Here is a 14,874-nt window from a genome sequence, read left to right on the forward strand (position 1 = left end):
GAGAGTTATAGAGGAAGGAGCAGTGTCCTCCAGCAGAGTATATCAGGAGAGGAGAGTTCTGGAGGAAGGAGCAGAGTCCTCCAGCAGAGTATATCAGGAGAGGAGAGTTATAGAGGAAGGAGCAGAGTCCTCCAGCAGAGTATATCAGGAGAGGAGAGTTATAGAGGAAGGAGCAGAGTCCTCCAGCAGAGTATATCAGGAGAGGAGAGTTATAGAGGAAGGAGCAGAGTCCTCCAGCAGAGTATATCAGGAGAGGAGAGTTATAGAGGAAGGAGCAGAGTCCTCCAGCAGAGTATATCAGGAGAGGAGAGTTATCGAGGAAGGAGCAGAGTATATCAGGAGAGGAGAGTTATAGAGGAAGGAGCAGAGTCCTCCAGCAGAGTATATCAGGAGAGGAGAGTTATAAAGGAAGGAGCAGAGTCCTCCAGCAGAGTATATCAGGAGAGGAGAGTTATAGAGGAAGGAGCAGAGTCCTCCAGCAGAGTATATCAGGAGAGGAGAGTTATAGAGGAAGGAGCAGTGTCCTCCAGCAGAGTATCTCGGGAGAGGAGAGTTCTGGAGGAAGGAGCAGAGTCCTCCAGCAGAGTATCTCGGGAGAGGAGAGTTCTGGAGGAAGGAGCAGAGTATATCAGGAGAGGAGAGTTATAGAGGAAGGAGCAGAGTCCTCCAGCAGAGTATATCAGGAGAGGAGAGTTATAGAGGAGGGAGCAGAGTCCTCCAGCAGAGTATATCAGGAGAGGAGAGTTATAGAGGAAGGAGCAGAGTCCTCCAGCAGAGTCTATCAGGAGAGTAGAGTTATAGAGGAAGGAGCAGAGTCCTCCAGCAGAGTATATCAGGAGAGGAGAGTTATAGAGGAAGGAGCAGAGTCCTCCAGCAGAGTATATCAGGAGAGGAGAGTTATAGAGGAAGGAGCAGAGTCCTCCAGCAGAGTATATCAGGAGATGAGAGTTATAGAGGAAGGAGCAGAGTCCTCCAGCAGAGTATATCAGGAGAGGAGGGTTATAGAGGAAGGAGCAGAGTCCTCCAGCAGAGTATATCAGGAGAGGAGAGTTATAGAGGAAGGAGCAGAGTCCTCCAGCAGAGTATATCAGGAGAGGAGAGTTATAGAGGAAGGAGCAGAGTCCTCCAGCAGAGTATATCAGGAGAGGAGAGTTATAGAGGAAGGAGCAGAGTCCTCCAGCAGAGTATATCAGGAGAGGAGAGGTATAGAGGAAGGAGCAGAGTCCTCCAGCAGAGTATATCAGGAGAGGAGAGTTATAGAGGAAGGAGCAGAGTCCTCCAGCAGAGTATATCAGGAGAGGAGAGTTATAGAGGAAGGAGCAGAGTCCTCCAGCAGAGTATATCAGGAGAGGAGAGTTATAGAGGAAGGAGCAGAGTCCTCCAGCAGAGTATATCAGGAGAGGAGAGTTATAGAGGAAGGAGCAGAGTCCTCCAGCAGAGTATATCAGGAGAGGAGAGTTATAGAGGAAGGAGCAGAGTCCTCCAGGAGAGTATATCAGGAGAGGAGAGTTATAGAGGAAGGAGCAGAGTCCTCCAGCAGAGTATATCAGGAGAGGAGAGGTATAGAGGAAGGGGCAGAGTCCTCCAGCAGAGTATATCAGGAGAGGAGAGTTATAGAGGAAGGAGCAGAGTCCTCCAGCAGAGTATATCAGGAGAGGAGAGTTATAGAGGAAGGAGCAGAGTCCTCCAGCAGAGTATATCAGGAGAGGAGAGTTATAGAGGAAGGAGCAGAGTCCTCCAGCAGAGTATATCAAGAGAGGAGAGTTCTGGAGGAAGGAGCAGAGTCCTCCAGCAGAGTATATCAGGAGAGGAGGGTTATAGAGGAAGGAGCAGAGTCCTCCAGCAGAGTATATCAGGAGAGGAGGGTTATAGAGGAAGGAGCAGAGTCCTCCAGCAGAGTATATCAGGAGAGGAGGGTTATAGAGGAAGGAGCAGAGTCCTCCAGCAGAGTAATAATCCAGGTTTATGTGGAGTGGCGGGAGAAATTTAAACAGACATTTTACAAGTAAAAAACAGAAATCCGACACGTTTCGGGGTTATACAGAATGATAAAAAATACATTTATAGGAAAGAATAAAACAAATGTACAACATGAATGAATAAAAAAAGAATACATTGAAATTGCAGAATAAAATAAATAAATAATACAATTTATACTAAAGAATAGAAAAGAATACATTGTATAATAAAGAATGCAGAAAATACAAAATAAATCCACTTCTATGAAAGAATAAGACATTATATTGAGTAATAATAAACTATAAATAATAACAAATACATTTCTATGAAAGAATAATGAAATAATATAAATTGATACATTTATAGAATTTGTAGGAATTTTCGTTACGTTTTTCCGTCGTCTTATAAACCATAAAGTTTTTTTTTTTTTCTATTTAAACGTTGGTTAAAATTTCTTCTGAAGCTCCACACATACCGGTATAAACCCGACTGGTGAGGCGGCGCAGTGACCTATAATAAAATATGTTGCGGCAGGTTGGCGGTTCTGTCCGCCGCGCGTTGTCTCATCTGTCACCTTCTTTATTTCCTGTTACATTTTATATTCTTCTCTCATTTTCTGTATTTTATATTGGTGGTGACTCCGCCCTCTCCATGACATCACTGTCTTTTCCGATACATTTATATTCTTCTCCATTGTGTGTATCGGAAAAAACAGTGACGTCATGGAGAGGGCGGAGTCACCACCAATATAAATACATACAACGGAAAGGAATATAAATGTAACAGAAAAGACAGTGATGTCATGGAGAGGGCGGAGTCACCAACAATAAAAGACATAAAATTGAAGAAGAATATAAACATATTCAAATTGGAGTGACTCCGCCCTCTCCATGACATCACTATCTTTTTTTATTCCATTTATATTCTTCTCCAGTTTTATGTATTTTATTAGCAGTGACTCCGCCCTCTTGGTCACATCGCTGTCTTTTTTTTCCCCCTTCTGTTAGCTATAGTCTTGTTAATTTGTATGTATTTATATTGGTGATGACTCCGCCCTCTCCATGACATCATTGTCTTTTCTGTTACACCTATATTCTTTGCTGTTATTTATTTATATTGATGGTGACTCCGCCTTCTGCACAACATCACTGTCTCTATTTTCTGTTACACTTTTATTCTTCAATTTTATGTATTTTATTAGAAGTGACTCCGCCCTCTGCATGACATCACTGTCTTTTATGTTACATATATCTGAGAAGAATACAAGTGTAACATAAAAGACAGTGATGTCATGCAGAGGGCGGAGTCACTTCTAATAAAATACATAAAATTGAAGAATAAAAGTGTAACAGAAAATAGAGACAGTGATGTTGTGCAGAAGGCGGAGTCACCATCAATATAAATAAATAACAGCAAAGAATATAGGTGTAACAGAAAAGACAATGATGTCATGGAGAGGGTGGAGTCATCACCAATATAAATATAACTGAGGACAATATAAGTGTATTTCTATTGGTAATGACTCCGCCCTCTCTATGACATCACTGTCTTTTCTGTTACACCTGTATTCTTCTCTGTTATATGTATTTATATTGGTGGTGGCTCCGCCTTCTGCACGACATCACTGTCTCTATTTTCTGTTACACTTATATTCTTCAATTGTATGTGTTTTATTAGAAGTGACTCCGCCCTCACCATGGCATCACTGTCTTTTTTGGTTAAACACATATATTCTTCGCAATTAAATGTATTTATATTGGTGATGACTCCGCCCTCTCTATGACATCACTGTCTTTTCTGTTACACTTATAGTCTTCTCTGATATATGTAACAGAAAAGACAGTGATGTCATAGAGAGGGTGGAGTCCTCACCAATATAAATTCATATAACTGAGAAGAATATGTGTATTTATATTGATGGTGACCCCGCCTTCTGCATGACATCACTATTTTCTTTATTTTTTTTACAGTTATATTCTTCCCCAATTTTCTGTATTTTATTAGCATTGACTCCGCCCTCCCCATGACATCACTGTCTTTTATGTTACGCTTATATTCTCAGTTATATGTATTTATATTGGTGATGACTCCACCCTCTCTATGACATCACTGTCTTTTCTGCTACGCTTATATTCTCCTCTGTTATCTGAATTTATATTGGTGATCACTCCGCCCTTTCTATGACGCACTCATAGTCTTCTCAGTTATATGTAACAGAAAAGACAGTGATGTCATAGAGAGGGCGATGTCATCACCAATATAAATACATATGACTGAGAAGAATATCACTGTCTTCTTCTTTATTTTCTGTTAGTTATATTCTTTAATTTTATGTATTTTTCTATTAGCAGTAAATCCGCCCTCTGCATTATATCACTGTCTTTTGTGTTGGTTAGATTCTTTTCTGCTATGTGTATTTATTGGTGATGACTCCGCCCCCTCTCTATGACATCACTGTCTTTTCTGTTACACTTAAATTCTTCTTAGTTATATATAACAGAAAAGACAGTGATGTCATAGAAAGGGCGGAGTTATCACCAATATAAATTCAGATAAAAGAGAAGATGGTTAGATTCTTCTCTGTTACATGTATTTATATTGGTGGTGACTCCGCCTTCTGCATGACATCACTGTCTTCCTTATTTTCTTTTACAGTTATATTCTTCCCCAATTTTATGTATTTTATTAGCAGTGACTCCGCCCTCTCTATGACATCACTGTCTTTTCTGTTACATTTATATTCTTTTCTGTTGTATGTATTTCTACTAATGGTGGCTCCGTCCTCACTATGACATCACTGTCTTTTCTGTTACATTTATATTCTTTTCTGTTGTATGTATTTCTATTAATGGTGGCTCCGTCCTCACTATGACATCACTGCCTCCTTTTTTTTTTTTCTTCTGTTACGTTTGTATTCTTCTCCAATTTTCTGTATTTTATTATCAGTGACTCCTCCCTCTCTATGACATCACTGTCTTCACGTTCAATAAACACGTTCCGTTTTGCGTTCCTGTCTTCCGTCGTTTCTGTTCTTGCTGTGTGTGTGTGAAATGTATACTGTCTGTGTGAGTGAATGCTCCTGTAGGGGGCACTCTTAGTTCCCCCCTAGTGATATCCTCTGCTCTCTCCTTACAGCTCTGCCATTACACGGCTCCCATCCCCCACCTGACCGTCTACACGGGTACCTGCGCTCCTCCATCCCCCACCAGCCCCTTCCTGTCCTGCCGCCCTACAGTGGAGCTCTCCAGTCCCTCCCCCGCGCACATTGCCCTGCCCAACTCTGCTGTCTGCCCCTCCCCCATCAGCGTAGCTATAGAGAGCACGCCGGGCATGGAGAGGAAATGGGAGGCCAACGGGGCCGGCGACTCGGACTACCAGTTTCCGTCTTCCACCGACAACACGGAGGCGTCGTTCGGGTCGGAGTCTGGGACGGGCGGGAACCACCATCTCTCCGTCCCGGTGGAGATCAAGGCCGTGCCGAAATCCAAAGTCACCCTGTCCTTCAGCAAGCTCCTGAAGAGGGGGTGCTCCAGCTCGCCCGTCTTCGCCACCCTTTCCCCCAAGTGCCCGGCGGTGAATCACGGCAAAGTGCAGCCGCTCAACGACCTGGAGCAGCAGCTGCAGCAGACGTCCAGGAAGGTGACCAAGTAAGTAGATTGGGGGGGAGGAGTTCACCAAGGACAACCTTTTATTTGTTACAATGGCTGCCTCTTTATAAAAAATACATAACAATTCGGAGCGATTCATCCCGCGAAACTGAACGTACATTCGTTTTGTGCAAAAAGGGGCAAAGTCGAATGTTGCTGGGCTGATTTCTTTCCAGGTTCAATGTTCCCGAAAGAGTCAATAGGGAAGATGTCACAATCTGACCACTAGATGGAGCTGAGGATCAGTATTGATTTCCTGTGATCCTTTGCTCCATCTAGTGGCCATAATGTAGTATAGACACGTGCATTTCGATTCCGTCTGAATACAAATTCGGAACATTTTTGGGTTATTTTTTTTATCGATTTTTTTTTTTGTGGTTATTCAGAGATTTGGTTGAATCCGAACCTCCGTATCAAATAGTAACAAATTTATTTGAAATTCTTTTAATTTCGTATATTCGCTTTCTAATGAATTCCAATTTTTTTTCGAACAAATTCCAAGAAACACGTTTTTGAAACAATTTGAATTTTGGGTGATCCCGAAGGGCCTGGTATGGATTTTTTTTGGGGGGGGACACTGATGCTGTTTTCTTCGGAATTTTTTTATTATTCTTAATTTTTATAATAAAATGTTTTAGTAATAAAGGGCCAGATTCACATACAAATCCGTTACGCAGTGGTGGCGTAACGTATCCCATTTACGTTACACCGCCGCAAGTTTACAGCGCAAGTGCCTGATTCACAAAGCTCTTACCTGTAAACTTGCGGCGGTGTAATGTAAATCCGCTCGGCGCAAGCCCGCCTAATTCAAATGGGGCGGACACCATTTAAATTAGGCGCGTTCCCGCACCGAACGTACTGCGCATGCTCCGTCCGTCAAATTACCCGACGTGCATTGCGCTAAATGACGTCGCAAGGACGTCATTGGTTTCGACATTAACCTAAATGGCGTCCAGCGCCATTCACGGATGACTTACGCAAACGACGTGAATTTTAAAATTTCGACGCGGGAACGACGCCCATACTTAACATTGGTTAGTCCACCTAGAGGGCAACCTTCTTTTTACGCGGCGTATCTCGACGGAAACGACGTAAAGTTAGAGCGACGGGTAAAGCGTACGTTTGTGAATCGGCGTAACTAGTCATTTGCATATTCTACGCCGACCGCAATGGAATCGCCACCTAGCGGCCGGCCTAGAATTGCAGCCTAAGATGCGACGGTGTAAGTCAATTACACCTGTCGGATCTTAGGGCTAGCTATGCGGAACTGATTCTATGAATCAGGCGCATAGATACGACGGGTGGATCACAGAGATACGACGGCGTATCAGGAGATACGCCGTCGTATGTCTTTTGTGAATCTGGCCCAAAATTCTTCTTATTGTTCTTAATTTATTTATTCGTTACATTTCGGCTCTCGGTAGGGAAGCCCGCTGACAACTGATGAGTCTCTGGTTGTGAAGGACGCGGCGACCGGCTTCCCGGCGTGTCCCTTAACCAGCTATTCTTCACACAGAATTCGAATCGTTCGATTCAAATTGATGCGAAAATTTTTAATTTGTTAGAAAATTAAAAAAATGAAACTAAACTAAACAAATTCCGAAGCGAATTGACGAAAACAAATTCCGAAACTAACCAATTAAACCAAAAATTAGTAATGTATAGAATCTATCTGGAATGAAACAAAACACATTTTTCCCGTTCTGCAGATGTCTAATCATAGTATTTTTTCCTGAGTCCCTCTTTTTGTCTGAATAACTTTCGACCTGTAGAGGAAATAGAAGGAAAACATTCGATTTTGCCCACTACGAGTTTTATTGGATGACACCGTCGCTTAGGGTTACCTAGTCAGGGTGGAGTGACTGATACTCCCACCCCCCCAACAATTATTATTTAATGCATGTTTCCTCCCTAATTAATGCACACTCCCTCTATAGTGCAGGAGTCCACCTGGGCAAATTAAATCTTCCCTCGGCCCCCCCCCCCCAAATGTGACCGTGGCTCCTTAGGCCTGAACCCATCACTTGGGAGACCTGTACCCATATGAACGCTGCATTAGATGAGGTGCATGGAGACCCCCACTCTGCCCATTGCATCTGGAACTGCTAGAAGTATCTAAATCTGTCTTCATATCATCTCCCCCCTCCCTCACTTCCTGTCCTGGTGACTCCTTGTATGTCAGTGTGTTGTAGGGTGTCACCCAGACAGGAAGTAAATAACATTTCTAGTTTTAACAAATCACCATGAATGTTGGTGTTGTCACAGACTTCGTATGACGTGTTCAGGTAGGGGGAATTCCCAGGTGGGGTTTGATTCCCATTTATTGAAGAAGCTCCGCCCAGTAGGAGAGGTGTAGGTGGGGTTTCATCCCTATTTAATGAAGCTCCACCCAGGAGGAGAGGCGTAGGTGGAATTTAATCCCCATTTAATGAAGCAGCTCTATCCAGGAAGAGGCGTAGCTGGGGTTTGAGCCCCATTTAATAAAGAAGCGCCGCCCAGGAGGAGTGGCATAGGTAGGGTTTGATCCCCATTTAAAAAAGAAGCTCCACCCAGAAGGAGAGGGGTAGTTGGCAATATGAAATATTTTCCATCATTTCTAATTGTCTTGGGACCATTTCTATAATAATCGTATCATTGGTCCCCATTAAATGAAGAAGCTCCACCCCTGAGAAGAGGCGTAAGTGGGGTTTGATCTCCATTTAATAAAGAGGCACCACCCAGGAGGATAGGCATAGGTGTGGTTTGATCTCCAATTAATAAAGAAGCGCCACCCAGGAGGATAGGCATAGGTGGAGTTTAATACCCATTTAATGAAGAAGCTCCACCCAGGAGGAGAGGCGTAGGTGAGGTTTGATCTCCATTTATTAAAGAAGCTCCACCCAGGAGGAAAGACATAGGTAGGGTTTGATCCCCATTTAATAAAGAAGCTCCACCCATGATAGGCATAAGCACGGGTTGAGCCCCATTTAATGAAGAAGCTCCGCCCAGGAGGAGAGGCGTAGGTGGGGTTTGATCCCCATTTAATGCAGAAGCGCCAGGCAGGAGGAGAGGGGTAGTTGGCAATATGAAATATTTTCCATCATTTTTGATTGGCTCGGGTTCATTTCTATAATAATTTCAATATTGATCCCCATTAAATGAAGAACCTCCACCAATGAGGAGAGGCATAGGTGTGGTTTGATCTCCATTTAATTAAGAAGCTCCACCCAGGAGAGGCGTAGGCAGGGTTCGATCCTCATTTAATGAAGAAGCTCTGCCCAGGAAGAGGCATAGCTGGGGTTTGACCTCCATTTTTAATGAAGAAGCTCCGCCCAGTAGTAGAGGGGTAGGCGGGGGTTTGATCCACATTAAATGAAGAAGCTCCGCCCAGGAGGAGATGAGTAACGCGGGGTTTGATCCCCCCTTAAAATGAGGAAGCTCCACCCAGGAGGAGAGGTGTAAGCGGGGTTTTTTAGCCACATTAAATGAAGAAGCTCCGCCCGGGAGAAGATGCGTAGGCGGGGTTTGATCCCCCTTAAACTGAAGAAGCTCCACCCAGGAGAGGTGTTTCAGTTTCAATCTTTTTTTTAAATATTTGAACTTTATTCGCCATCTAATTATAGTAGAGCAATAGAGAGGACCTATTATTCTGCATGTAGTTGGCCTAGTGGGTGTGGCTTTGTCACCATTTTATTGGTTCAGCTATTTTCAGTCCTTAGTGACACCTTGTGTCCAGTTTGTGAATTACATTTCTGTGTCTATTGGCTGATCATTTGCATGGCGTTGTTATCTCAGCATGCTTGTTTGTCTTCACATGTCCTCAGAAAAGTCCCCCGTCTTCTGCATGCATGTGGGAGGTCCCTCTTCTTCCTGCGCTGCGTCCAGTTTGTATTGTGTCCGTAGTCACCCGCCATCGGCTAATCCTCACTGCATGATCCGCTCAGCTACGGACGGTAAGAAGCCATCTTTAGATCTAGCCAAGGGTTAAAGTAGACTTGTCATGTTGCCTGCCCGAGGGGCTGACCTGTCCCGGCCCAGTCTGGCTATTTCTGTTCCAGGCTAGCCTGGCTCGCCCTGTCTTGTCCCAACCTACCTTGCCCTGTCCCAACCTACCTTGCCCTGTCTTGTCCCAACCTACCTTGCCCTGTCCTGTCCCAGCCTACCTCGTCCTGTCCTGTCCCAGCCTACCTCGTCCTGTCCTGTCCCAGCCTACCTCGCCCTGTCCTGTCCCAGCCCACCTCGCCCTGTCCTGTCCCAGCCTACCTTGCCCTGTCCTGTCCCAGCCTACCTCGCCCTGTCCTGTCCTGTCCCAGCCCACCTCGCCCTGTCCTGTCCCAGCCTACCTCGCCCTGTCCTGTCCCAGCCTACCTCGCCCTGTCCTGTCCCAGCCTACCTTGCCTTGTCCTGTCCCAGCCTGCCTTGCCCTGTCCTGTCCCAGCCTACCTCGTCCTGTCCTGTCCCAGCCTACCTCGTCCTGTCCTGTCCCAGCCTACCTCGTCCTGTCCTGTCCCAGCCTACCTTGTCCTGTCCTGTCCCAGCCTACCTCGCCCTGTCCTGTCCCAACCTACCTCGCTCTGTCCTGTCCCATCCTACCTCGCCCTGTCCTGTCCCAGTTTACCTCGCCCTGTCCTGTCCCAGCCTACCTTGCCCTGTCCTGTCCCAGCCTACCTCGCCCTGTCCTGTCCCAGCCTACCTCGCCCTGTCCTGTCCCAACCTACCTCGCCCTGTCCTGTCCCAGCCTACCTCGCCCTGTCCTGTCCCAGCCTACCTTGCCCTGTCCTGTCCCAGCCTACCTTGCCCTGTCCTGTCCCAGCCTACCTCGCCCTGTCCTGTCCCAGCCTACCTCGCCCTGTCCTGTCCCAACCTACCTCGCCCTGTCCTGTCCCAGCCTACCTCGCCCTGTCCTGTCCCAGCCTACCTCGTCCTGTCCTGTCCCAGCCTACCTCGTCCTGTCCTGTCCCAGCCTACCTCGTCCTGTCCTGTCCCAGCCTACCTGGCCCTGTCCTGTCCCAGCCTACCTGGCCCTGTCCTGTCCCAGCCTACCTGGCCCTGTCCTGTCCCAGCCTACCTGGCCCTGTCCTGTCCCAGCCTACCTGGCCCTGTCCTGTCCCAGCCTACCTGGCCCTGTCCTGTCCCAGCCTACCTGCCCCTGTCCTGTCCCAGCCTACCTGGCCCTGTCCTGTCCCAGCCTACCTGGCCCTGTCCTGTCCCAGCCTACCTGGCCCTGTCCTGTCCCAGCCTACCTGGCCCTGTCCTGTCCCAGCCCACCTCGCCCTGTCCTGTCCAAGCCTACCTTCCTGCGCCGGGCCAGCCTGGTTAGTCCTGTCCTGGCCCAGCCTGTCTTGTCCTCTCCAGGGTCGGTCTGGCTCATCCTGTCCTGTCCCAGCCGGGCTTATCCTATCCGGGGGCCGCCCTGGCTCGTCTTGTTAAGGCCCAGCCCACCTTGTCCTGTCTTGGGCCGGTCAGGCTTGGCCTGTCATTTCCTGGCTATCATTTTGATGCTGTAGCTTCATTTCCCTCTTGTCCCTGACCCAGAACCAGGTTTTAGAGTAGGAACATCCAAGCTGCTCTTCAGACATCCAGACAGTATGAGATCCCCCCACCCCGGTGTATATACACTATATTACCAAAAGTATTGGGACGCCGGCCTTTACTCGCACATAAACTTGGCCCACAACTCAATATTGAACCCTCCGGACCAAGACTGGGGTGCCAATAAAGTTCATGTGTGTGTAAAGGCCGGCGTCCCAATAATTTTGGTAATATAGTGTATATTCCTCCCCCCTCCCCCCCGGGCCCCATAGGGTTTGTATGGAGGGGCCGCGTTGCTCAGTAATTGGGAATAACTTGACTTTTCTGGGTTGCAGCTTCTTCCAGATAAAGGTGGACATCCCGGCGGAGAGTCGGATCTACCCCATGGAATCGGAGGAGGACGGTCAGCTGGCCTATAAGGACTCGATCCAGGAGGTGATCTGCCCCTGGGAGCACATCATAGAAGAAGGTAAAGCTGGCTAGTGGCACGCTGCCTATGGACGCCCGGAAATGGGGCCCTTCTCATATACTGTGGCCAGGAGCCCCTCTGACTAAGTGCATTAGGATCCAACCGAGCAATCGCCTTCACCATTAACCAGATCACTGCCAGCGGGGGGTGGGGGGGGCGGATGACCGGACCCCCACAACCCTCCCCCCCTGCCTTCTCACATAAGCACAGCACTATTAGCCAAAAGCACCCAGAATCCTTTGCAGCCAAGGGGCCCCTAGAACCTCAGGGGACCTCCCCGGCGGCGGCGAAGTGGTTCAGCATACCTGTAGCCGGTACGTTGTGTTCACAATATCACATTGGTGGCCTCGAGTCCTCTGTGTGACTGCAGACGATCATGGGGGACAGTGTGATTTTACCCCCCACCCCCCCATATTCCATCACCCTGCAATAAGGGGCATCGGACTGAAGGGGGCGCCACACAGAAAAACTATGAACTCGTATGGAAATGGGGATTTCAGTAGCAATGTTATGTCCTCACTTCTCTTCCCGGGGGGGGGGCATTTATAAAATGCGCCCCGTCATCTGCCGACATGGAGGTCTCACTCCCACAGCAGGATTTATTATTGTTGTTCCAGTTTGGAGATTGCAGCAGGAGGAGTGAGACTGCAGAGAGCTACAGAGGGGGAAACCTCACCAATGGAGTGCCAGCGGGGGGAGGGGGATTTACCCTTCCAGGATCTGTCCATCGCCACAATGGAATCTCTGCAGGGTTCTGCTTTACCTGCCAAAATATTGGAGATTCTGTTCAGCAAATCCTGTGATTCGCACACCCTGCCGCAAAGTATAGACAGGAGGTGGTACCACCATTCACAGCCTCTGCTGCTTCCTCCCCCTCTAGCCTCTAGTTCCATAACTCCTCCCCCTTTCAGCCTCTAGTTCCTCACCTCCTCCCCCTCCAGCCTCTAGTACCTAAACTCCTCCCTCTCCAGCCTCTAGTTCCTCAACTCCTCCCCCTCCAGCCTCTAGTTCCTCAACTCTTCCCCCTCCAGCCTCTAGTTCCTCAACTCCTCCCCCTCCAGCCTCTAGTACCTCAACTCCTCCCCCTCCAGCCTCTAGTACCTCAACTCCTCCCCCTCCAGCCTCTCTCTAGTTCCTCAACTCCTCCCCCTCCAGCCTCTCTCTAGTTCCTCAACTCCTTCCCCTCCAGCCTCTAGTACCTAAACTCCTCCCCTCCAGCCTCTAGTTCCTCAACTCCTCCCCCTCCAGCCTCTAGTTCCTCAACTCCTCCCCCTCCAGCCTTTAGTACCTCAACTCTTCCCCCTCCAGCCTCTAGTTCCTCAACTCCTCCCCCTCCAGCCTCTAGTTCCTCAACTCCTCCCCCTCCAGCCCCATAGTTCCTCAACTCCTCCCCCTCCAGCCTCTAGTACCTCAACTCTTCCCCCTCCTGCATCTGGTACCTAAACTCCTCCCCTCCAGCCTTTAGTTCCTAAACTCCTCCCCTCCTGCATATGGTACCTCAACTCCTCCCCTCCAGCCTCCTAGTTCCTCAACTCCTCCTCCTCCAGCCTCCTAGTTCCTCAACTCCTCCCCCTCCAGCCTCTAGTTCCTCAACTCCTCCCCCTCCAGCCTCTAGTTCCTCTACTCCTCCCTCTCCAGCCTTTAGTACCCAAACCCCTCCAGCGTCTGGTACCTCATCTCTCCCTCCAGCCTTTAGTACCTCAACTCCTCCCCCTCCAGCCTTTTATTACATCAACTCCTCCCTCTAGTACCTCAACTTCTCGCACCTTGTACCTTAGCACCTCCCCCACATACTTTATTATCCATACTCCTCAAATATATAGACTCCTCCCCTCCAGCCTCTAATACCTAAACCACTCCCCCTCCAGCTTCTAATACCTTAACTCCTGCCTTCCAGTATCTAAATCCCCCTTCAGCCCCCAGTATGTAAAACATGTTTGGGGCACAGCACTGTAGAATGCAGGAGATCCTGATTGGCTCTGTGGGGCATTGGGGGGTATCATATATAAATACAGATGCCAGGGGGGTGTAGTGCCAGTCTTTGCTGGTACAATCGATGATTTCTTGATATCTTACCTCTGATTTCGCCCATTTTTGCCTTAATAAAATGTAGAGTCCTTCTAACCCCTCCCCTCGCAGGGCGGCCGTTGTCCCGCAGGTGGGGGAGGCGTGTACCCCAATAGAGAAGACCAGTGTGAGTATTACATGCCCCCCATAGTCAGCAGGGATCATCCACCTGAGACTCCTCCCCCTGGGTAAACTCCACCCACCAGTGACTGGCACTTTGCTTTTGCGGGAGTAAGGGTGGTACTCCCCTCCGAGGGCGATGACACATTGTCCCTCCCCCACCCCCCTGTAGCGGGAGGCCTGCGTCCGATGTCTTGTGCTGTCTGCTGCGTTGTTGTAGCTCGGCCTCGTGTCGTGTCTGATGCCTTATTCTTCATGTCTCCGATTAAACAGGAATTTTGTGACCGATGGCTCTCCGTGTCCCTTTATTTCCTCCCATTCTTCTCCCGTGAACTACACGCTTTACCTGCTCTTCTTCACTCGCTTGCTGTTCCATATTTTCACCATGGGTTCAGGCTGCAGATAATGTACTCAGCATCATGGCTGAACAGCTGCTGAGATAAAGTCCCAGGTTCCAGGAGACCCAGAGAAGGGTGAGATCGGATGGATGAGTGGGGGGAACACTTGGACAGGAGAACTGAGGAGTAGGGTCCCAGGGAAGGAAGAAGGGGGTCTGGAGACCTGTGCAGTATGGGATCTGGGTAAGCCGGGCCTGGGGGAACGGGTCTTAGGTGTCGAATACCCAGGGAAGTGAAGATGGGACGTAATGAAGAGGAGAATTGGATCCCAGAATGGCAGAGGGGTCAATCGGAGAGAATGCCGAGGAGGTAGGAACCTAGTGGGAGGGAGAATGGGAGCTCAGGATGTCAGCGTGGCCAATCGGAGAGAATGCCGAGGAGGCAGGAACCTAGTGGGAGGGAGAATGGGAGCTCAGGATGTCAGAGTGGCCAATCGGAGGGAATGCCGAGGAGGCAGGAACCTAGTGGGAGGGAGAATGGGAGCTTAGGATGTCAGAGTGGCCAATCGGAGGGAATGCCGAGGAGGTAAGAACCAAGTGGGAGGAAGAATGGGAGCTCAGGATGTCAGAGTGGCCAATCGGAGGGAATGCCGAGGAGGGGAGGCAGGAACCTAGTGGGAGGGGAGAATGGGAGCTCAGGATGTCAGAGTGGCCAATCGGAGGGAATGCTGAGGAGGCAGGAACCTAGTGGGAGGGAGAATAGG

General features: G+C 48.5%; 1 protein-coding gene across 1 annotated transcript in view; it reads left to right on the forward strand.

Moving 5' to 3' along the window:
* Positions 1 to 12,115, forward strand: part of RGS9 (regulator of G protein signaling 9) — a 59,757-nt gene extending 47,642 nt beyond the window's left edge. Inside the window, exons 13-14 of the mRNA XM_040331449.1 lie at positions 5,095 to 5,606; positions 11,453 to 12,115. Coding sequence (XP_040187383.1) covers positions 5,095 to 5,606; positions 11,453 to 11,600 — 660 coding nt within the window. The 3' untranslated portion in view covers positions 11,601 to 12,115. The remainder of the gene's footprint in view (positions 1 to 5,094; positions 5,607 to 11,452) is intronic.
* Positions 12,116 to 14,874: the final 2,759 nt, after the last annotated feature.

The sequence above is a fragment of the Rana temporaria genome, chromosome 12, assembly GCF_905171775.1.
Source record: "Rana temporaria chromosome 12, aRanTem1.1, whole genome shotgun sequence".
NCBI lineage: Eukaryota > Metazoa > Chordata > Amphibia > Anura > Ranidae > Rana > Rana temporaria.